General features: G+C 37.6%; 2 protein-coding genes across 3 annotated transcripts; both read left to right on the top strand.

Annotated features, from left to right (window-relative positions):
* Positions 1-1260: 1260 nt before the first annotated feature.
* Positions 1261-3560, top strand: LOC104445259 (dof zinc finger protein DOF1.4). Of its 2 annotated transcripts, XM_039313196.1 has the most exons (3): positions 1261-1399; positions 1693-2131; positions 2276-3560. In XM_039313196.1, the coding sequence occupies exons 1-3, from the start codon at positions 1337-1339 to the stop codon at positions 2767-2769; spliced, it is 996 nt and encodes a 331-aa protein (XP_039169130.1). In that variant the 5' UTR covers positions 1261-1336; the 3' UTR covers positions 2770-3560. The 2 variants fall into 2 exon arrangements, with proteins under 2 accessions (XP_039169130.1, XP_010057393.1); XM_010059091.3 differs by having other exon boundaries at positions 1693-3560.
* Positions 3561-17427: 13867 nt separating this feature from the next.
* LOC104445258 (squamosa promoter-binding-like protein 3) lies at positions 17428-20715 on the top strand. Its single transcript, XM_010059090.3, has 2 exons — positions 17428-17977; positions 20397-20715. Exons 1-2 carry the CDS (start codon positions 17652-17654, stop codon positions 20512-20514), a joined length of 444 nt encoding a protein of 147 aa, XP_010057392.1. The 5' UTR covers positions 17428-17651; the 3' UTR covers positions 20515-20715.
* Positions 20716-23620: the final 2905 nt, after the last annotated feature.

The following is a 23620-nucleotide window of genomic DNA, read 5'->3' as shown; positions in this document are numbered from 1 at the left end:
AGAGATCCTCCGTGTCTGGTTCTGTCAAATCTCTCTCTCTCTCTCTCTCTCTCTCTCTCCTGTCGAAGTTGCCGAGATGCATCTGGAATGCCGCTCTTACCTCTCTGTCCTCTTCTTGGATTTCGAATGTCTCCCCTTATATTCCCTTCTGATTATAATAGCCCATCTGCTCTGTTTTCCATCTTCCGGATGAAGAATGTTAGGAACATATTATCTGTACTTAACAGGAAAAAAAAAAATTTCTTTGTCTTTTATTTTTTTATAAGAAAAGGAATTTGTTGAGATGTGCATCTAACGAGAACATGTCGTGATTTTGACTAAGTGTCTCTTGAAGATTCTAAGGAAATTTCGCGACTTTTAATTCACTCGTGTCGTGTACAATCAATATTTTAAATTAAATCGATTCGTTTTGAGTTTACCTAATCCATGTTTTGAGAACTCTCGTTGACATAGTCCTTCGTGATAGATCGATCTTTTTTATGATACATGTGATTAATGTTTTCTCGATACAATTATCTAGCATTTTTAACTTTATTCGATATGCTTAATGAAATTTTCGAGCACTTTAATATTCCTTTTGAAGGATATTTAATTATAGAACGGATGAACACAACTTTTTTCTCCCGCACATCCCACGCTTCTCACCGCTGATTGCTCATATCAACGGTGATAGATACGAGACGTGTAGAAAAAAGCTACAGTGTGTATTTTAATAACCAATATTGAAAATTTCAAAAGAATTTATGCTCTGTTTATTTTACAAAAATGAATAATTCAAAATATATTTTCCTAAAAATAATCGCTTATAACAGTCGAATAATTAATTAATAAAAGATGTTTTCATCAATGATAATAATAATTGTCTAAATATTTTCGTGGACTATAAAAAAATTTTATTTATTTTTTTAAAGTGATATAAGCAATCATTTGTTTAAAAATATTTTTATATATTTAATTTTTTGCTAAATGAATGGAATCTTGAACGTACTAAAAGATTACCAACGTAACAAGTGGTGCAAGACATTCAGTAAAGAATAATACTAACAAAAATTCTCGAGCAACCCCAAAATTCTCCCCCGCCTAATAAATTCCATTTCTTGACCCGATCCATCACGTGAAATGACAAACATTAGTCCATATGTTAATTGTTAGAATAATTAATCTCTCTCTTCTCTCTCTCTCTCATTCCTGTAGCATATAAATCAACCCCATCAAGAAAAGACTCACGTCGCCACCTGCTATTTGTCCGCACCCTCTTTGTTTCAAACGATTCCTTCCTTTTCGAGCTTAGAGAGAGAGGGAGGGAGAGGGAGAGGGAGAGAAGGAGCGGGGGGAAATGCTGAGTAACTGTGAGAAGACCATGCTTGTCATCCCTTCAACCGCTAACGAATGGACACAGGTAACCCCCATTTCACTCTCAAGTCTAATTTCCTTTCTTCCTATTCCTTCTTTCTTTTCTTTTTTTCTTTTCTTTTTGGGTCTTGGCCAAGACACAACGCCTCACTAAGTTCACATTCAATTATTAGACAAACCAAAGCATGGCCCTCAAGTTTTTTGTTCCTTAGCTCTTGTCGCCGAATCTCTCTTCCTGTCTTGTTATTTTCCCACCCCCAAACACCCTTTGCTTTGTAACTTCTTGACCTCTTTTTTTGTTTTGCCTCTCATTCCCTTCGTTGGCGTGTCCATTACCAGGATCAGATGATAGATGAGAAGCGCTTGAACAACAGTATGGCTTCAACAGGTAGTCCGCTCATGGAAAAAAACACACCACCCCAACAACAGCAGCAGCAACTTCAACCTCTGAAATGTCCTAGATGTGATTCCTCCAACACCAAGTTCTGCTACTACAACAACTACAGCTTGTCCCAGCCCAGGCACTTCTGCAAGGCCTGCAAGCGATACTGGACCCGTGGTGGAACCCTAAGGAATGTCCCTGTCGGCGGTGGCTGCCGCAAGAACAAGCGCGTCAAGCGCCCTGCCTCGGCCTCAGCCACCGACACGGCTCCTTCTTCTTCCGCTAGTGCTACATCAGATCATCATCCCCCTCCTCATAAGACCCACATGGAGAATCTCTCCTCAAGTTGCTCTAACCACAACAGCAACCCCATGAATTTGGGCCCTTTGTTTTATGGTAACCCAGCTGATCAAATGAGCAATAATCTTGCATTTCCTAGGCTCACTTCTTCTTCTTCTCTGTATGATCTGCATCCTCAGTTGAGTGCTCTCGGGCTAGGGTTTTCGTCATCTGCGATCATCCCTGCAAATTCTTGTGCAGACACCAGCAGTTTGCAAGAAGGGTTTAATGCTAATAATGCCTCAGGCCTCAATGTTCAAGATTTGGCCCAAATCACGAACCCACTTCTTCTTCCAAGCTATAGTTCCATGTTTGGCACTTCTTCATCACCATCATCTTCCTCTTCTTGTTCCACCACCACCACCATCGCTTCTCTGCTTGCATCTAGCTTTCACCATCAGCAGCAGAAATTCATCAATGCCTCAGGCCTGAGAGAATCTAGAGCACTAGTCCATAATAATTTCAAGCCTATGTCTCCAGTGGAAGAGTTTCAAGGGCTTCGTAGCAACAGTGAAGTCAGGATTGAAGGAGGCCAAAGCAGAAATATAGGGTGGAATGGGAGTATTCCGTGCCAGAACCCGGTGGATCAAATCGGGCTATCGGCCGATCCAGGATCGATTTGTTGGAGCTCATTAAATGTGGGCAATTCTTGGCATGATCCCACTAGTATTGGTCTTCATCAGTCCCTTCTTTGATCTAGCCCAGAGAAAAAAAGAAAGTAAAAAATATTCATTCTTCAGCTACACATCTCCCTCTCTCTTTCTTAGTGATCTTGGGCTTCTTTCAGCTTATGAAACTACCCTAACTAGGTGTGTGAGTTCCTTCTGAGTTTTTCTTCTTTTCTTTTCTTGGTTCATGGTTTGGAGGGGTTTTTCTAGGAAAATGGGTAAAGGAGAAAAAAAAAATATATGAAGAATGTGAAGTGATTTGTAATGAGAGAAGCTTGGATCGGAGCGATCATGTCAGCTGCAAAAGGAAAAATAAGAGGAGGAGAAATTTCAGCCTGTTTGGTTTTATCAGTCGCAGGTTGAGAGAGAAAAATCATCCTTATTGCGCTGAGAGGAACCTCGGATCCTCTTCATGTCTCATCATCGTCAACACCATCATCATCATCACTTTGGGGCTGCTGGGAATTTCTTGAAGAAAGGACCTTTGGCTTTTGCATCTTTTTATCTAGTGCTGTAAGTTGGTCATTGGTGTTTCCTTTTTCTTTTGATGTTTCTCTACGTGTATATACATTTGCATGACTTAATTTGCACTTTATTCCTAGCCTTTGGGAAACTTAAATTGGAGGTATACAATGTCTTCAATGGGATCATTGAACTAATCTATTTAGTTTCTTTATTTTGCTTTTGGGGAATTTTCCTTTTGGAGTGAGAAGAGTTGGGTATAGTAGCATAGAAAAGAGGGAGATTGTTTCTTATTTGCAATGTGAACCGTTCCTTTTATGCGATGGATCATGCCGTTATATATATATATTTTTTTTTTGCTGCACAATGTTCTTATTTTCTATGCTTCAGTAGGTTTCTGAGAATTTGCTCTTGAAGAAATTGGGGATTTTGAATGGTTTATTAATGACTTTTTGGTATTGAAAAAGAGTAAGGCCGACTCCAGTAACATAATGCACCATGCAGCTTGAAATGAATTATTATTATACGGCACATGGAGGATAGTGAGTATGTGTTTTGAATAGAAGAGGGAGGATCTTGTAAGTTGTGCCATTTCAAAGTTGGGTTTCAGAGACGAAATCTGCAATGCGATTGGCCTTTTTGTCTTTCGAATTTACTGGTAACTTGGAAACTAGTGTTCTGTCATGACTTCCAAGTTCAAATATTCTCTGGCACATCCTTACATCCCTGTCAACGTCTCTCTCTCTCTCTCTCTCTCTCTCTCTCTCTGCGCAGATATGATGCATCGAGGATGAGTAATGGCTGGTTAGGTTAAGCTAGTACAAAAGGTTCTGATTAAACATCTAACAATAATCTATCATGTTATTTAGTATATTAACTTCTCAAATCAATTTAGAGTGTATATAGCGTTATTCATTGAAAATTATAAGGTCCCTTTGACATTAAATTCTTGAAATACTTTAGGATGAATCAGCAGCTAATAAATTTCATATTTTGTGTATCATTTTTTTCTTTGGCTCTCAGAAAATATGTTCTTGAAATATCCAGCATTTACGTGATACATAAGCGTGACCACCTTAAAGAGACACTAAGTTGCATTAGACAGAAGAATAATGTAGGATAGACTAGTTCACCATTAGAATTTAGAGAGAGAAGTGCATTTGGTATACTAGAACTAGTTTGTAAAGTTCGTTTGCTAATTAATGTGCTATGTTTTTAAAAGAGTATGAAACGTTGATATACTTCTTTGGATATCATTTATAATTTAACACATCACTTAATAAATCAATATAATATAGTCGATATTACTGGGGACAGAATTGCACAAGTGGTCAAAAAGATCGGCGAAGTTAATCTGACTGTTCCACCAATCGGTCCGTGGGGAACTTTAGTCGCAATTGGGGGAAGTTTCGAGGCAGCAGGCAGACTGGAATTTTGAGAGTTCAATCAGCATTTTCTATGTGATGGTTATAAGTATGTTTCTACAAAGTCTCGCTGGTTTTGACTAGTTGAGACATAATAGGTCATGGATAATTTATCCCCTTGCGTGAACTCACCCCGCCCGCTCTCTCTCTCCTCCATCTTTCTTCTTTCCTCTCTGCATCTCTGTGCTTGGTTTCGTCCATCTTTAGAGCCCCTTGGGACCTCGGATCAGCTCGGCTCGAGGTGGTTGACTTCGATCCGAGGTTTTTGAAACCTTAAAATCAATTGGGGGCTTCATTGACCTCGAGTCGAGGCAATCTGTGGTGGACTTTAGTGACAAGCAAAAGAGAATAGGAAAAACCATGTTATCAACGGATTTCGAAGTGTGAATTTTAGTTATCAAATAGTGAGAGTACTTAATACATCTATTTTCATTTTTCTCCCATCAACATTACATTGAAAAACCACTCTTTCCCGCATTGATTAGTCTCATGTAAATCAATGCGCAAATAGCTTGGCTTTAGTTACATCTCCGAGTTAATGACTTCGGACAATTTAGCCTTTCTTGTATGTTACAAGGTATGAATAAGTATATATCGTCATTTCTCTTGAAAATATATGAAAGAATTTAGAAATGATGTTATTGCAAACATGCCCTAATATGAAATGAGAAAAATAATGCAAGTGTACAATGTGAGATATGGATAAGCAAATATATTGTCATTTCTCTTGAAAATACATGAAAGAATTTAGAAATGACGTCATCATAAGCATGCCCTAATATGAAATGAGAAAAGCTTACACACTAATATGAAACAGAATCGTGTGCATAATTAGTTATAGACTTTGAGAAAATATTAGGTACCACAGTAATATCACATTAGCAAAATGCTAGTCCACTCACCGTGCGACATGTGTCTCTCCCGAGCCCACCTATCAAATCTCTCTCTCTGTCCCTTTGTTTCTCTCCTCTCTTCACGGTCTCTCTCCACTCACCATGCAACACGTGTCTCTTGCGGGCCCACCTGTCAAATCTCTCTCTCCCTTTGTCTCTCTCCTCTCTTCGCGATGCCCCACCTCCCACCTAGATCTACTATCTCTCATCCAACTCCACCTCGTCCATCGCCTCATTTGTCAATCCCCCTCTAGTGACAACTCCACCATTGAAATCGTCCGCTACACCCGGGTCCAAGAACAAGTCGAAGTCCCCCATTGTCATGACCTACGACCCTAAGCCCTCCCTCTGTCCTTGCATCCTCGAGGTCTTTTGTGGCTTCAATGCCATCGCCTCCATCCATAAGTCATTCGCCGCCCTTGCGGCTACCCCCAATCCAAGAACAAGCCCAAACCTCCTATCGTCCGCATCCTTGAGCCCTCCCTTAGCCCCTCCATCCTTGCACCCTTTGCATTTACACCCGTGTTGGCCAGGAGGTCGAGGCCCTTTGTCACATCAACAGACCATGCTACCGCCTTTGCCTTGTTCATTGCCTACACCAATCGACCTTGAATCAACCTAGATTCAAGGTCAAGCTAGCTCTATATCACAAACCTAGGGCTCACTCAAGATTAGATCCAAAATTTGAGACTCAAGTTCGCCGATGAAGCTCATTCTTGACGACAGAGGGCTGAGACGACGTTGAGATGATGGTGGAAAGGGATGTATGTCTATTGTTGTTCCCAATGGAGTGAAAGGAAGGAGAATGAAATAAAAGGAAAAAAGAAGAAAATAAATACAAACATATAATTGGAGAAAAAGAGGATGCAGGGTTCTAGTGGATAAGTGACACGTGTCTCATGTTGAATGGACTTGTGTAAAATTGACGTGACATTGTTTGGGTACCTAAATATTTTCTCATGGACTTCAGAAATTTCAAGACCTTTTCTTGGGCTTTGTTGTTTTCCAGAGCTGGATTCTAAGGAGGAGGAGGCCATGACATGAGTCGTATTGTCACTGCATGTTGACCTGCAGCGCCTCCTCCGCCACTCCACACCGCGTCATTGTCCGGTCGCCGTCGTCGTCGGCCCGCCTCAAAGACCAAGGCGCCGCTCCCGAGCCACTCCACACCAGGTCATCCTCAAATGATGTGCAAGGATTTGATTGACACGTAAATAAAAAACAGCGTGCATTTCCTATCATAACATGAAGTCTCAATAATTCAATCCGTATCAATCAATCAACGTTCTTACTCGAATCAACGTGTTTATTTCAATCCGCATGCTGATTCTTATTAACAGTGGCCATAGTTGCTAAATCTCGAGTCACGAGCCATGGATGCCCAATCCCGAGTTTCAAAATTGCCATGGCCATGACCCGAGCTCGAGTTCATGGGAGCCATGGCCTGTCATATTTGAGCTTCCGGCTAGGACTGCTAGATCTATATCGTCGTGGTCATGGACGCTCGATCGGTGGTCTCACGATTGCCATAGCACAGAGCTCACGGCAAGCTCCGCGGCCATATCTCGAGCTTCAAGCTTGCTTCCTAATCTCATTTTTTTTCCGCTTGTCGATATTACAAAACAAAAGAAGAGGACAAGAGATGAAATCTTCCGACTGAGCGGTCATGGAAATGCTGGAAATGGGCAAAAACAATCTGAGTAAGGGTTTTTAAATGGGCCGGGAAGTGGAAAAATCGTGCTGGAACGGGCCGGGTTGGCCCAATTCCGGTGAAAACCGGGCTGGCCTGGCCCAGGCGATAATCAAATTACGTCAACTAGATCTCGAAATTTTTGGTTTCGCTTGAGGAAATGCGTGCACGTTGTGCTGCGCGAGATGATGGAATCAGCATGTTGATTTGATTTCTTTTGTCAAAGGGCCTTGAACTGGGCTCGTGAGCGAGGAGGCCCGGCCCATTAAGATTATTCAGATCATCGTCAGACTATTTAATTTATGCAATTCAGGCTTGGGTTTGCTTCTATAATGGGCTTTTTATCTCTCACTTTGGTGCACATCAGATGACCTTTAAAGTCAGAGGATTAGACACGCAGAAGAGAATTTTAGAGCGGAGCAGAGGTATAATGGAGTTCATAATAACATTTTAGGATAAATGCATTAGAAGTTCTAAAATTTGTCATGAAAGTGTAGTCAAGTCTTAAATTTTTCAAAAAGTGCAATCAAATAAAGGATTTGATTGAATCAATTTAACAAGTTTTAGGATTTGTTTACACTTTTTGAAAGCTTTTTGGATTCGATTGCATTTTCATAACAAGTTTTAGGATTTAATTTTACTTTTAGAAATTTTTAGAACCCCATTGTATTTTTTTAACAAGTTTTAGAATTTTCAATATACTTATCCATAGGATTTTTCTTTAAATGCGCAACACTAATCACGCAAATATTAAAGTTGAAAAATATAACAGATCAATCAAAAGCTCGAGCACATCGATGAGTTTCCTCCGATGAGACACGGAGAAAAAACAAGGCCGGGAAAATTGGAGGGAAAGAAACCCTACACGACTCTCGATCTTGACTCATCGGTTTAAGCGACGAATTCTCGATCAATCCACCTTTCGAATTTCATGTATGAAATTGGTGCCAACCCTTCTAAATTCACCACGAAGTTGACGTCGATAGTGAAAGTTAGGTCTAGGCATGGGCCTACTCATCACTATCAAAGCCACTCTCGACTAAACGGGCCAATCGCAAACCGACACGTCTCTTTTTAACTCTACACCCGGCCGCACTCGTCAACCCCAACCCCTAATCCACTAAACCTTCTCATTTTCACCTTTGTCGTTCTCTCCCCCCACAGGGCCACACATGCTCAAGGCGGCGCCATTACCACTTTATTAACTAAATGGGATTATGTAATTAATTTTTAATTTAGCAAATACTTTATAACTTTCACATTAAACGAAAAACCAGAAGTCATGTCATTGGCACTACTCTTGACATTGTTGACAACTTACTATCCAAACTTATTTTAAACCCCTTCATTACTTAAACCGATTGAACCTCGCTAAACCCATCATCATATATATAAAAAAATAGCGAAATTGACGCAGCAAATGACATCATTCTTGCCATAATTAAACCCGTCGAACGGATAAGTCAAATCAAACTATGATCCAATCCAAATAGATATATTTAATATGTTTTTAACGCGTTTCCACACAATGCAATTCATATTCGATCCGACTTGTAGCCAACCTGACTCATATTGTAAAAACATTTCCATATTTAACTCAATCTATAAAAACTCATAATCAAACTGATGTGAGAGTGTAAAGTGAGTGAGCGAGCGCAAGATCGAATAAAGAGGAAAGAGATTGACACAAAAGTAATAGAAATTAGGATGGGTGGGATCTCATATAATACTTGTATTGTGTTTAAACGCATTTATAACTTATTTACTCAAAACAACTAACTTATTTATAACGCATTTAACACCTTTATGACCAATTTTAATAAATCTAGCCATAATTTTTTATTTTCTTTTGCGGCACTCACTTTAATGTCATAATTTTTTGATCGATTATTTGAGTGTCACGACTTTTAAAGAGCATTCAAGACATAGGCCAATAGATTTTAGTGCCATGTGGGATTCTCTATGCTAGGTCAGTCGATTGAAATGTTAGAACACTGGAGGGAACATTTTTTTTTTTCAAAGCTGCGACATTTAGGTGATTGGCCAAAGAATTATGACATTAAAATGATCGTCATATAGAAGATACGACACTTGCAGTGTCTTTTTACCATAACAGATTCTCACGAATTCCAGTTGGTCGCATTATAATATCAACCATGTCTATATATATTATATTCTTCCTCCATAGTCAAGTAGGACGGCAAAGTTCAGCCACTCGCCCGATGAAACGAGGCCAAATTATTGTTACTTTTTTTTCGGTGGTGGGATGTCCGATCTGGATCCGTAAGTATAATTTCTTTTTGGGTTTCCAAAGCAGGGGGCGTCGAGCCCGACATTGTTCCACCTCGATATCGGGAGACGTTTTGGCTGGAACCTGTTAATAGATATTGTTGTTTTATCACAGTGTTGCGCCATGTGCTGTTCTATTCCTCGTCTTAATTTGGAAGTAGGCACATTTCGCCAGGTGATATGTGTATGTTTTTTATTGTCCAAATGCGTGTAGATCTTGGAATTTATTGATCCTACAAAAGGGAATGAGTTTCCAATGCCATTCTACGTATTCAGTGGCCACAAGTACTACGTACGTCCAAATAAAATATGATACGTTATGGACTCGGTGCTTACTTATTTGTGATTTTCACATCGCAATGCATCTTATTTCGAGAATTGTTTTCCCGGTATTCGATGGTCAAAGAGAAAAAGGGTTTTTAAGGGAAAGGCCAAATTGCAGAAAGGAAAGGGTACCACTCATGACAAATCAAGGGACGTGCCTGCAAGTGACTGTTTGGGATCAATCAACCAATTAGTTATCACAACCTTTCACATGCGTTCCTATGGCTTGGTGTATCGAGACAAAAAGTTAAGTAGGATGGGAAAGGTCCTCTATTCCCTTCGTATCTTGGTAAAAATTTCAACCTTTACTAAAGCTTCATTTTCACAAATTAACGATTGGAATTCTCTAGGACACCAAGGAGAGGATCCATGCCGCCTGGCTCTCCAAAAAAAATTCTACTGTGTGAATTGAATTAGAGACTTCGTCCAATCTTTCTCCTCTTCCTGTATAGCGTGCATGCCTCTACCCCTAACGTCTCCTTCACTGCCTCCCGCCTGGCATATCCACTGATAGTCACCACCCAACAGCAGCCACTATAACGAACGCCCACCAACACCCAATTGCTCCACAACAAACCATCCAGCATATGGACAATTTTCGGTGTTGGTTATGTTGTTATGGAAGAGACCCCATGGGCTATCGCTTTCGTGTCTCTTTTAAGATTGCAGTCATGTTAAAGTCTTGCCCTCTGCTACTTAGCATTGATCTTGCCCTGACTCCAATTTTAACTTCTCTCATTGTGGCTAGTAGAATCGGCCCCACTATTTTGAGAGAGTAGTTGCGTCGGGCTGTGGTGGTGGGGCAGCCATTAGCGGCAATGATGGATGTGGAGACATTGGCGATGGACGACACTTGAGTCTCTATCGATAGTTGGAGCTGCAATGGCTCCAGCGAGCAAGATGGTCAGGGAGAGAGGAAGATGAGCTAGGGTTTTCTTTTTCTCTTTTTTTTTTTTTTTTTTGGGGGGTGGGGAGGGTGGGGGCGTGTACGATTTGTCTCGAATTAAGACAATTGTCAATTGTCGATTGGATCAGATGGAGGGCCAAGACACATACCTTGACATATCCAACTTTTTGACCCACCAGACAACAAAAGAAAAAACAAAATGACACGAAAGGAAATTACATTAATTTAGTTGATATCGTACGTCCATCGAAAACATGCGAAAGCATTTCAAGAAATAGTATAATGTAGGGCTTTTCTAACAATTCATAACCTTATCAACTTTTAAACCAATGGTTAATTTCCTTTGTCTTTTAATATTGTCAAGGTTATCGGTTAGCCTGAGTCGCCAAAAATTTCTAAGAACCACTGCAATATATAGTTAGAAACGTTGAATCAAAGTGAGAGATGATGCCACACTTGATTCTATATTACGTAGGTGATGCTGAACTAGAATTACTTAACTAGGGGCACTAATGTGTAGATTTGGATACCGCATATATATTGGGATAAGGACATTACAAGTGTCATAACTTTTATACAACGCTCATTTGAGTGCTTTAATATTTAAAGAACATTTATTTAAATAACATGACTTTCAACTAATTGTTTGAATGCCATAACTTTTTTATAACATTCACCCAAATAATGATAATATGACATGGCATAATACTTATAACGAAAGTTTTTAAAAAATTTATAGCACTTGAATGATTAATTGAAAAATTATATAACACTCAAGTGAATACAATATACCCACTGTTTTTCTTTCTAGGATATATATTATTTTGTGTAAGTGGATATCTTCATTCATCTGTCCTTGTTTGCAGGCATTTGTGAACTGGACCAATCAGTGAAGCTTTTGTGCTTACATAGAGGTTCGTGCAGTTCATGTCCTAGGTGAAAGCAACTTCATGTAACCCAACTGAGGAAGGACAACATGGATGATCATATAATGAATTGTAGCTGGGGTCTACCAATAGAAAGCCTACTTCATAAGTCATATAAGAAAATTAGAAAATATATGCAATTTAGTAGACTAGACCATCGTAGCTATCATGAGCTCATTATAATTCGTCCATTTATTCCTTTTGTTTTCCTTGCTCTATTAACTTATCTTCTCCACATGATTCAACTTGGATGTTTTACATAAGTTATGGTATTTCATTCAGTTATTAATTGTTAGTTTTATTTTGGTGAATGGTCATGTCTCTTCAAAGACATGCTTCTTGACCGCTTATTAATGTTTTGCATTTCAAGAAATTAATGTTGTTATTCTTCTTCTTCTTCTTTCACTTCCTTCATTGTCCGATTTATTGGCTATCAACAAAAAAGTTCTAATCGGGTTCATCATCTCTTGGTACGCAGATTAAGGCTACATTTGTTTCATGAAAATAAAAATTCCTTATCTTTCGACTTTTGGATTGCTTAGAAAAATGTGACAATGAAAAAGTTTTCCTAAGTAACGGAAAACCAATTCTTAAATTTAGAAAAATAATTTCCTTTTTATAAAATAAAAATCATTTTCAAAATATAATTATATATCGACACTTTGACCAAAAACTTTATGCTTGCATACAAAAATCCTAACACTTGTTCCTGAGCCCTTGGCAGAGGGGCCGAGACTAGAGGTCAGGGTCGGGTCTATCGGGATCCACAGAGGGCAAGCCTGGGTCCATTGAGATAAGGCCCAAGATCCCATTGCCAGTGCTCGAGACTCTAGCACTCATGCCTAGAACCTGACGCCCAAGCCCCGGTCCATCAAATCAAGCCCCAACCCTTTGGCCCAGGTCCATCTAGACCATGCCTGAGTCTATTGAGGCCGAGGCACTAGGGAGCCAGGCACAAGTACTGAGTTCTCAAGCTCGACTTCAATGGACCCAAGACTAGTACCCCTTGCTCTTTAAGACCCCGATGCCCATGTCAAATTCCCTAGCTACTCATATGGAAGTCACTAGCATCTGAATTTAAAAGAATCCAATGAGATTTTGCTTATCAAAAAATAAAAAATACTTTCCAATTCATTTTTAAGCTTCAGTCGAATACTAAAAAATGTTATCATTTTCCTAGAAAATGATTTCTAGCTTTTTTTTTCAAAAATGCCACATTTATCACAAAATAAACGTAGTCTTAAAAAAGAAGCTTGGAGTCTGAGCATTCTAACATAGGGACAAGATTCCATTGTAGCCAATTGCGTTGCACCACGTATCCATTCAAAGAAATCACTATTTTAATTAAGACCTTGCTCTGTTTCTCTTTTTTTTTTTTTTTTTTTTTCCCTCTCTATTTTTTACCACCTATTTTCAAATTCCCCAGCAATATTCATAAGTTAAGAGCATATAACATGAAAATTGATTAGCTCCAGACAGGTTCATCAGTGTCAGTCGGCATTCCCCACCCTTTTTTCATCACTAAGAAAAGTTACTCCATTTTTCACTCTCCTAATTGACCATATTCAAATCACCCATGTACAACTTCCCAAACTATAAATGCCTCAGGGTCCTACTCAAACATTATTGGACCATCCTCATCACTTTGGATGCCAAAGAGAAATTATTTTTTTTTTCTCAACTGAAATATAAACATGTGTCCTGCAGAAGAACACAATGAGTTCCCTCGTACCACGGGGACCAACCTAAAACGATAATGTTGAGACAATGTGGTCCAATTCATGGGTTGATGGGTGTACTAGTGAAACACTCCCAAGGAATAGCTGGCCAGGCACTTTGCTGCATTTTAGTTGGCTCGTCTAAATTTTTTAATTTTTATTTTGGATAAAATAAATAAAAAAGGGAATGAGAGATAAATTGTTGGGGCAGCGACATAAAATATAGTTTGTGTTAGTACATTGGCGTGTCAATTTGTTATTGGTCAAGTTTTCTACATCATTGGACCCGCCAAAGAATACTGAGTTGTCACCTCACTTTCTCAATAATACACTTTGATGCAAAAATATGAAAAAAAAAAAGTCTCCTCGGTTAAAAACGTCATAATATAATTATGGATATTAATCCATAGTTAATAGGTTGTTTTTTTGCCCTTAATAGTTAATAGGTAGTTATAAATAAAGAGATTAGGGTTTTGTTGGTATCTATTTTAATCTATAAATAAAGTCATCAATAAAATATTTTCTCTCTTCCTCTTTCAAGAAAATCATAAAATATTTACATAGTGTCAGAGCCACAAAAAGAAAGATATCCAAATAAAAATCCTAACCTGATATATTTTACTGTTAATATTAAAAAAACAAAATGAACCATCGTCTTATCCGTTATCATTTCTAGCCTGCAGTAAAATCACTACCATTCATAGTTCCAAGTCAATTTTTTTAATTCATCCACCGATCTTCATCATCCAGAGTAGTCACAACCAATCCTCTTTAAGAGTAGCACTATCATCCTCTGTTTGTGACGATCTCAGATCTACTCCAGTGATTTGTGCAAGCATATCTATCTCGTGAGTTGCTAGTCTCTCCATAATTTATAAAGTTATTGAGTAAAGATATAGTTCTTGAGTATTTTTTCTCTTCCTCTTTCAAGAAAATCATAAAATATTTACATGGTGTCAGAGCCACTAAAAGAAAGATATCCAAATAAAAATCCTAACTTGATATTTTTGTTGTTAATATTAAAAAAAACAAAATGAACCATCGTCTTATCCGTTATCATTTCTAGCATGACAGTAAAATCACTACCGTTCATAGTTCCAAGTCAATTTTTTTAATTCATCCACCGATCTTCATCATCCAGAGTAGTTACAACCAATCCTCTTTAAGAGTAGCATTATCATCCTCTGTTTGTGACGATCTCAGATCTACTCCAGTGATTTATGCAAGCATATCTATCTCGTGAGTTACTAGTCTCTCCATAATTGTCTGGGAGATTTGTCATTTCTTACAGCCTCATTAGTCTCGTTACTAGCATCTTGTACTGGTGAAGTTTCACAAGTCAAGCTTCTCTGTTCTCTAACCTTATTCCATTTCCCTCTCTCTCTCTCTCTCTCTCTCTCTCTCTCTCTCTCTCTCTCTCTCTCCTATTCAATTCCAGAGAAGGGAAAAAAAAAAAAAGCTTTCTAGGGTGTTATTGGTTTTCCAATCTTTAGCACCTTGTCTTTGGAAACTTTCCCATTTTGGCCAACATTTTTTTTTTATCAGTTCTACTCTACTCATACTCTAACTCTCATTGTCGGACATTTTGGCCAACATTTAACAATGCCTATCATGGACATTGTTTGTTACGAGACTCTTTCAATTTCAAGGGTCATTAATGAGTGAAGTCACTGACAAGTGTCTAAGCAGCCATGAGTACTAGTGACCACAACTTCATTGGGCATCCAAAGTTAAGCATGGTTGGGTGATGCAATTTTGTTTTCTCCACACTGCTTTTATTGAGATTATGTGAGAAAAACGTTTCAACTTTCTAATCACTTGTGTTCTTCAGAATTTGTCTTAAATCAACTTCGATATCAACATCCCTTATTTAGTGTAATGAGGTTTACACAACGCTTTGGTCGCAGTCTATGAAAGAAAGTTACACTTGTGATATGCAAGATGAATGGTCTAGCTTGAGGAGGAATGTTCAAGTATATTTATAGATATTAGTCAGTAGTTAGTGAGTAATTATAAATAAGGAAATTAGGGTTTAGTTAGCATCTTCATACTTATAAATAGAGCCATTAATGTACTTTTTTTTATCAAGTTATTAAGTAAAGATATAGTCGTTGACTGTTCTCTTTTCTTCTCTCTTCAAGATCATGAGATACTAACAAAATGGCCTGTTAGGAAATATTTGACCATAACAAAATGCTTCAAGCACCAAATATTTGTTTAAAGGTAGTATATTAGATGACATTATACTATATATAGAATTTGTCCAATTAACTGTTTTATCTTTTAAACCAAGACTCGTAATAACTAGTTATAATTAAAAATGTACTGTATACGAGAGAGAGAGAGAGAGAGAGAGATCTTTTAAAATAGTTTGAAGTGAATTCTGTTGCAAGAGAAGTCTTTAGTCAAAAAATTGACCCTCTCAAATAGACTTGACATAGTATGACACAACAAAACTCTGGTCGTCAGTCGTCACCATTACATAGCATTAAAGAAGGGGCCCCGCCGCTGTATAATCCGTAGCTACTTTACTGAACACTGCCCCGGAATTGGGGTTTAAGACATATGTATACAGAAATTCAGTGTTACTGAGGATGAATCCTACTAAAACATTAACTTTACAATTGTAAAAACACTGCGAAAATGTGATAATTTATTCGTTAGTTTATGTACATATCTAAACATGATAAACAATGTTGGATATATTTCTCTAAAGATTGTAAGTCATGTACAACAAAAACCATTGGGTGACTGGAAAACAATAAGATCATGATATTCCCAGTGGATTAAAGTTTATGTTCTTTAAAGGGGTAAATTGACATTTATGTCATGATAGGTAACATATTCATGCCCATGCTACTTATAGAGACTACGAACTTCACAGTCAAAAGGACCAACTTTCCCTTTCCATAATAAGTTCTGAAAAAACCTATTTCCCTCACCCACACCACATATCCTATTGCCCGTAAACATAAATCCTGATCTCTCTTCACTCGTCTTCGGCCGCTTTGACCGGACCAACCTCCATCCATGTAGCTGCTGGTCAGGTTTGATATCAATTACAATTTGTGTGTGTGTGTGTGAGAGAGAGAGAGAGAGAGAGATTACGCCATGGCCATGGTAACAGACGATGGGGGGGAGCACCGGAGGTTGGGTATGGAGCTTAGAACTAGAGAAGTTAGAATTTTGAATGAAGGATTATTGGTGGGTGGATGAACGGGTACTTTCGAATGAAAATTGGTAACTTTATATATAAAGTGACAACATTAACTAATGACGAGTCTAACTCGTCATAAAACTAAACTCCTGATGCAAAGTGATGGTTCTAGAATTGAGATGTAGAGTGATACTGGGGTAAAAGTTGGGTAGTATTTCTTGAATACACCCAAATGAATATAGATGCTTGATATAGATACTGAACCCCCTTTTAGGTAGTTAAAGTTCTTTTCGAGGAAGATCGTTCATTCAACAAAGTATTAGAGCTGAGGTCAAAGGTTCGAGTAACAATCGTTCTTGTAATTTTGTTAGTTTTCCTGACGTTTTCTACTGTTGTTTGTTTAATATAGTTTCATTTACATCATATTCTTCCTGTGTGGGGTCATGTTTACACATGAGGGGTTTTAAATAAACATATCACATGTATAAATTAAACTATTTGATAGGTTAAAACTTCTGAAAAAAGAAAGTTTCCCAGGACCATCACTACAATTACATGCTCCTCCAGCCCCACTTCCTAAATATTAAAGTAGGATAAGAAACTTTCTGAAATCCTACCCCAGCAGTCACGAAAAGAGCCTGAAAAAAGTGAGCCTCCATGGTTCACTTGGTGGTTAGGTACATCCGCTAGCAAACTTCGGTGTTTTTTCCCCGGAAGACTGAGTCAAACTTCATGTGGAAAAACTTTCACCCTCATAAGCAGCCTCAAAAACATTAAAAAAGAGAGAGAGAGAGAGAGAGAGAGTTTTCCCAGTGGCTGTACATATCAAACCTCTCCTCACGTCGTATGTACAGTGTACCAGTAGCTGTATATATCAAACCTCTCCTCATTTATATAAGCAAGCTTCATGCGAGACCTCTTTCTCTCTCTCTCTCTCTTTCTTTCTTTCTCTCTCTTACTTAGAGTATATGACTGAGCCATAGCTCTCCTGAGGAAAAGCCCAAATGGCTTTTGTGGTCCTCACACTCACTAACCGTCCTTTTCATCGCCTCTATATCTGAATCTTGCTCTTCTCTTGTTTTTCTTGCCACACCAATCTTTTCTTTTTTCTCCAAGAGAATGGAATCGCCCAACTTTGGCGAAGACGAGAGGAGCTTGAAGGACAACAAGATGGAGGACGAAGATTTGGAAGAGGAGGAGGAAGACGAAGACGAGAGCAGTGAAGCTGACAGGAAGAGAGCGAGGGCCGCCACTAGGTCCACCAGGAAAGGCGGATCATGCAGCGGATGGGCGCCACCGCCGTTGTGCCAGGCGGAGAATTGCTCCGTCGACATGACCGACGCCAAGCGGTATCACCGCCGGCACAAAGTGTGCGAGTTCCACGCCAAGGCCTCAGTCGCCATGGTCGCGGGTCTCCGGCAGCGGTTTTGCCAACAATGTAGCAGGTTAGAAACCCTAAAAATTCATGTTTGCATCAAGATCCTCCGACTCATTTCATTGATGAAATTATTGGTTTAGAACCAAAGTTCATAAATAAATTGGGTAGATCTCCCTCGATTGGAAATTTAGAAGTAAATAAATGGTTAGATATTTTCAACCGTTGCACAATTTCTTGTGCGTGAAATCTTACTAATTTATGAAATGGAATGAAGCGTTGTTGCTTTACATCTTTGAGTACTTATCAAATCTCTGATTATTTCCACATCTATGATCTTGTGTGTTCTTATTATACTGAATATCACACAGTTGACACCTGAAATAGTAAACTTGAAAAGGCAAGAGTTCTACAATTTTTGAGCCATTAGATTAGCCGAAAACCATTCGCTTTTTAACAATTTTTTGAACCGTAAAAGACTCATGTTTTTCAAATGGGTCAAAGAGTGCAAGAAAGTCCTCCTAAAAGCCGAAAATACAACAACTGCTGCTGCTGCGAGAGAGAAAGTTGCTCGGATCGAAACCTTAAATTCCTGCTTCACCAATTCTAAGCAAAGGCAATTTTTTCTCCAAGAAAACCTATCCTAAAATCGTGCTAAGGCTCAAAGCTTAGTGGCTCTTCACATGAGTGAACAGGAAAGCTAAGAGATAGGGTACGTTCATCAGTGTCACGCCTAGTCGAGGTTTGTATCCTAGGAAAAAGGGAAACACTCACAAAGGTCGCTCTTTTGTCATGCATTTTGCGTCTTTTTTTACACTTTTTCTCTCTAAAGCAGAAGGGCTTTTCTTGATGTTGGTTTTGGTTGGTTTTTTAAGTAGTTTTCACAAGGATCGTGTTGGAGGCCAGAAAATTTTCGAGAGAAGTTAATCAAAGAGCACAGTAAATAAGGGGGTTTAGTCGAATCATGTAAAATTTAAGAACGTGTACGTGTGAGATTAGACGAAATTCCATGACCATAACTTATGCCTCCGACACAAGGACTAGGGTTGTCCTTTTGAGAGGTACACATCTCATTGGCAACGGAGTGTGACAACCCAGAAGCTCTTGAAAGTTCACATGAAGGTGAATAGCCAAAAGGACGGAACACTGAGATGTAGTAATTCCATAAGTGTATGACTGAGAGGAAAATTAAAGATGGAGACATGATTCTTTGTGAGAAACCAAAAACACCGATTTCCTGACATAAAATTATTTCAATATTCGAATAAGCAGCCCTTATTTCAAAAATTTGAAGTGTCAGAAAACTTATCGATATATTAAAATAGAATTTATTTGAACACTCCTAAATTTTGAAATAGTGCGCGTTACATCCCAAACGTCAAAAGGTGATATTTTACTCCCTCCTAACTATATAGGAACATGTCATTTTCATTCTAAACTTTGAAAAGGAACACTTTACTATCCTCGACTTTCATTTTTACACCAGCAACACATCCTATTGGTATATTAAAGTTCTAAGGAAAAATGGAAATTAACTTGAGGGAGTAAAGCCGTTTCCCGAAAGTGAAACTTGAGGGAAGTAAAAGGGCTACTTTTCGAAATGGGTCTGAAAGTGCAATATAATTAGCATTTGAGAGGATAAATGTTGAACCTTTTGAAGTTTAAGGTGTCAAGTATAACACCTCCAAGATTCAGGATCGTGCAATTCCTTTTCATACCTCATTTGGTTATTATGTCTGTGATCCTTTGAATACATTCATATAAGATGAAGCTAAATTCGTTCTAGCGTTTTCATCTCCAACATGTTCTTCTTGTCTGAGTTCACCACCCAAAAAAGGTAAGCCATGGTGGAATACTGTGAATAAGTTCAACCTATACAAAAGTAACCTCCACACAGCCATTTTGGCAATGACTAACAGAGATGGAGGGCAAATAAGAAGTCCTGAGTTTGGCACCATGGATAATTGTCTTATGGAAAACTCCAAAGCCCTCAATGTGTTTATTAATACAAGATTACTCCATGCTTGTCCATTTAGCACCTAATGGATTGGTCGTGGCTAAAGTACTGTCTATTGAAACAAAGTCAAGAGAACACTTCAGAACTCAATTCCATGGTGGACCTCAGATGTATACAATTGTTCCGAGTCTAATGTCTTTAGAAAGATCCATTTATCTCATGATATTCTGCTCCTATCCTGTGCGAAACTTTCATTCATAGGTTAGCCTAAACAGATAAAGGTGAAAGAAAGAACCGCGCAACTCTTCAAAGGAGAAGCCGCATCAGACTACTTTCTGTACCGTCTGTTTTGAGGAAATGGAGTGAGTTTGTTTGGGATTGCATTGATCTTTATAAGTTATTAGCTCTCAAGCGAGTTGAAGCTCCGGCCAAAAAATATGTCCATTTCCTTGGCCTAATGTATTCCTCTTGCTAGTTATCAACATTTGTATAGGTATTCCTTCTTAACAAAGGCTTCTGCTGCATGTCCTAGGTTCCACGAGCTGTCAGAGTTCGATGAAACTAAAAGGAGTTGCCGGAGGAGGCTGGCTGGGCACAACGAGCGGCGGCGCAAAAGCTCTTATGATAATCAAGGAGAAGGCTCGAACTGAAAAATAAGAAACGAGACTTTTATGAAGCATCAGACGCTTCCTTTTACAACCGAGTTTGGGATCGAATTAAGATCCAAATTTCAGTTATGTGGTTTCTAAGCATGCTCTCTCTCTTCTGTCAATCCTTGACTCCCCGAATGCTACGATGTTTAAGCAATATTCTTAAACTGGATTTTGCAAAAGAGTATGCTTCAAGTATCATTTTGGCTGTCTCTTTCTGCATTCTTTTCGCAAACGGTTTAAGATGAATATTTGATATCTCACGACCCCGAAGTGATAACTTCTTTTTGTAGGGTTTCATCTTATTCATGAACTCATTATGGTTAACTCCACTGATGGTGCCATTTTAAAATTTTAATAGGCATCGTAATTGGCAGATAAGAAAATAATTAGCCTGGACAATCCCTTTGTCTCTAAAAACATGTACGTCACACCAATTTAATGGTGGTCGGAGACATATCTATTAATCAAACTAATAAGAAAGCTCAATTGTTTGCTATGAAACTAGGGTTCGAAGATACAATAAATGGTTTTTATTCAAATCAACATCAATTGTAACTCCAAGCTAACAATGTAGATCCGCTTCCCGCTAGAGTTTTCTAAATTTTTTATGTTTGCGTGCATGCGAATATTCGGTATCACTCTCAATGCTTTCCTAGAGGTTAACATTTTTTGGTTAAATTTATTGGAAAACTTGCAGTATCGTGGATTGGTTTGATTGATGTGATTCCACCCCCTTCATCTTCACAGTCTTTTATTTTCCCGCCCCTAGTTTCGCACTTGAATGTCAAGAAAGCTACAGAATCGTACGGATGAAGCACTTGACATGATAAGTTGAGAATGAGAGAGAAAATTGAAGGATGTGCACGAAGAACGACTGTCTCCTGTTACTTATTATTTCAGCTGTAACAGCAAGGTAGACTGCTTAAGGAACTGCGTCTGTCCTCTGGTACATAATGTGATAATGCTTAATTAGCATTTCTTAGTCGTTTGATTAATAAAACATAGATCTTTATAATATAGGTGATTTTTCCGGAAGCCCTAGAGCATGTATCTGTATGATTTATCCCGCGCAAACATACAATAATCTAGCCATGGATCTTGGATTTTGATTGGTCTTGTTTGTTTCCTTGTAACACCATGTTGTCAATTTAGTGGTCAAGGAATCAATATGGATGTGGGATTTAAGCATATATGAAACAGGCTCGAATCTGCGCATCACCAAGTGGAAACAATTTCATATCGAGGCTGCAGCCTTTAGTTGAGAAAGTTACCTACATTTTCACGGTTACAACTGTTATATTAAAATATTGCTACACTTGTTTGATTGATTCACCAACATCACATTTGATTAAACGATTACTTATGTTTATTCGAGTGACTTACCAACATTACATATGATTGAGTTTTCCATCCCTGTGAAGTCAGCAACTCTTATTTGAATATCTTGCCAACTTTTATTTGATTTCTTTGACAATTATGCACCTTTTTATAATAGCCTTTCATCTTTATTTTATGTATCTTTGAATCTTTATTCGCAAAACTTATCTACATTTTGAAAAACTAATGTAAAAGTTGATAACCTAAAACTAAATGATAGCGTAATTAGGAAAAAGAAGTTAGTCACTCGAGCTAAAGTTGATAATTTGATAGCAGAGTTAGAAAATTTTAAAATGTTGGAAAGTTATGCAAACAAAAATTAGTAGATTATTAGAAACGTAAGTAATTTACAAACAATCAAATAAGCAATGGTATTCCCTCTGCCCTTGGTTTAGCTTTATAACCTATTGCATTAGTGAATATCTATGTTAGACATTTTAATCCTGGTTAGGTTATTTGGTAAAGAAAGCAAACATTTGTAATAACTCATATAAAGGTTGGGATAGTAATTTAATAAAATAAAATAAAAAACTCACGAGTCACTTAAATTAAGTTTGGTAATTCGATATAGGAGTTGGTAAATTTAAATTGTTGGTAAGTTATACAAATAAAACTTAGTAAAATTATTATAAAAGTAGGTCATTAAACAACCTAATGAATGTTTTAAAGTGACTCAAACGAGAGTGAGTAACATAAAATCCACTGCTAAATTAACAAGACTTGGTAAATCTACGAAGTTTGTAAGTTATGCAAATAAAAGTTAGTAAGTTATTTGAAAAGCTGGTAATTTGCAAACAACCATATAGATATTGGTACATAACTCAAACCAAATTAGTTGGTAATGTAATAGTTAGCAATTTAATTTGAGAGAAATTGGTAAGTTACTTAAATTAAGGCAGTAATGTCATATAAGAGTTAATCTAATGTTTGTAAGGTACACCATTAGAAGTTACTATGTCGTTTCAAAAGTTGGTAATATACAAACAAAGAAGAGTTTGTAAGTCACTTAATTAAAGGTTGTGCATTTGATATAAGAGCTTATAAATTTAACATGTTTGTCCGTTACATGAATAAAACTTAGTAAATTATAGAAAATGCGGTGGTAAGTCACAAACAATTAAAGAAATATTAGTAAGTAACTCAAATAAAAATTGCTAACTTAATCAAAGAAAAATTGGTAATTCACATTAATTAAAATTGGTAATTGACATAAAAGAATTAGCTAATTTAAAACATTGATATGTGATGCAGATAAAAATAAGAAGTTATTTGAAAAGATGGAATTTATAAATAGCAAGCAAATATAAGCTAGTAAGCACTATGATAAGAGAAGGTAATGTAATGTTCGTTGCTAATTTAACTGGAAAAAAAAATATGATAAGTCATTGAAATTAAGGTTGGTAAGTCTGAAAATAACAATTAGTAAATTACCGAAAGGTTTGCAAGTTACTATTTATAACCAAAATAAACGTGGATAACTAATTCAAATATAAGTAACTTAAAATTTATACTTGATATTCAAAAAGTCAATAATTCACTCAAATTAGTGTTGGTAATTTCAATTAATATCTGGTACATTTAAAATGTTGATAAAAATTTGAAAACTCTGCACACCAGACTAAATTCAAATTCCGCAGCCAGCAATTCCTTTTGTTTGTTTGTTTGTTTTTTTTTTTTTTTTTTTTTTTTTTTTTTTAGCAAAGCAATTCCCTTTGTTAGGAGATCT

This window comes from Eucalyptus grandis, chromosome 5, assembly GCF_016545825.1.
Source record: "Eucalyptus grandis isolate ANBG69807.140 chromosome 5, ASM1654582v1, whole genome shotgun sequence".
Lineage (NCBI taxonomy): Eukaryota > Viridiplantae > Streptophyta > Magnoliopsida > Myrtales > Myrtaceae > Eucalyptus > Eucalyptus grandis.
The sequence above is the reverse complement of the archived record's forward strand: the minus strand, read 5'-3'. Positions and strand labels throughout refer to the sequence as shown.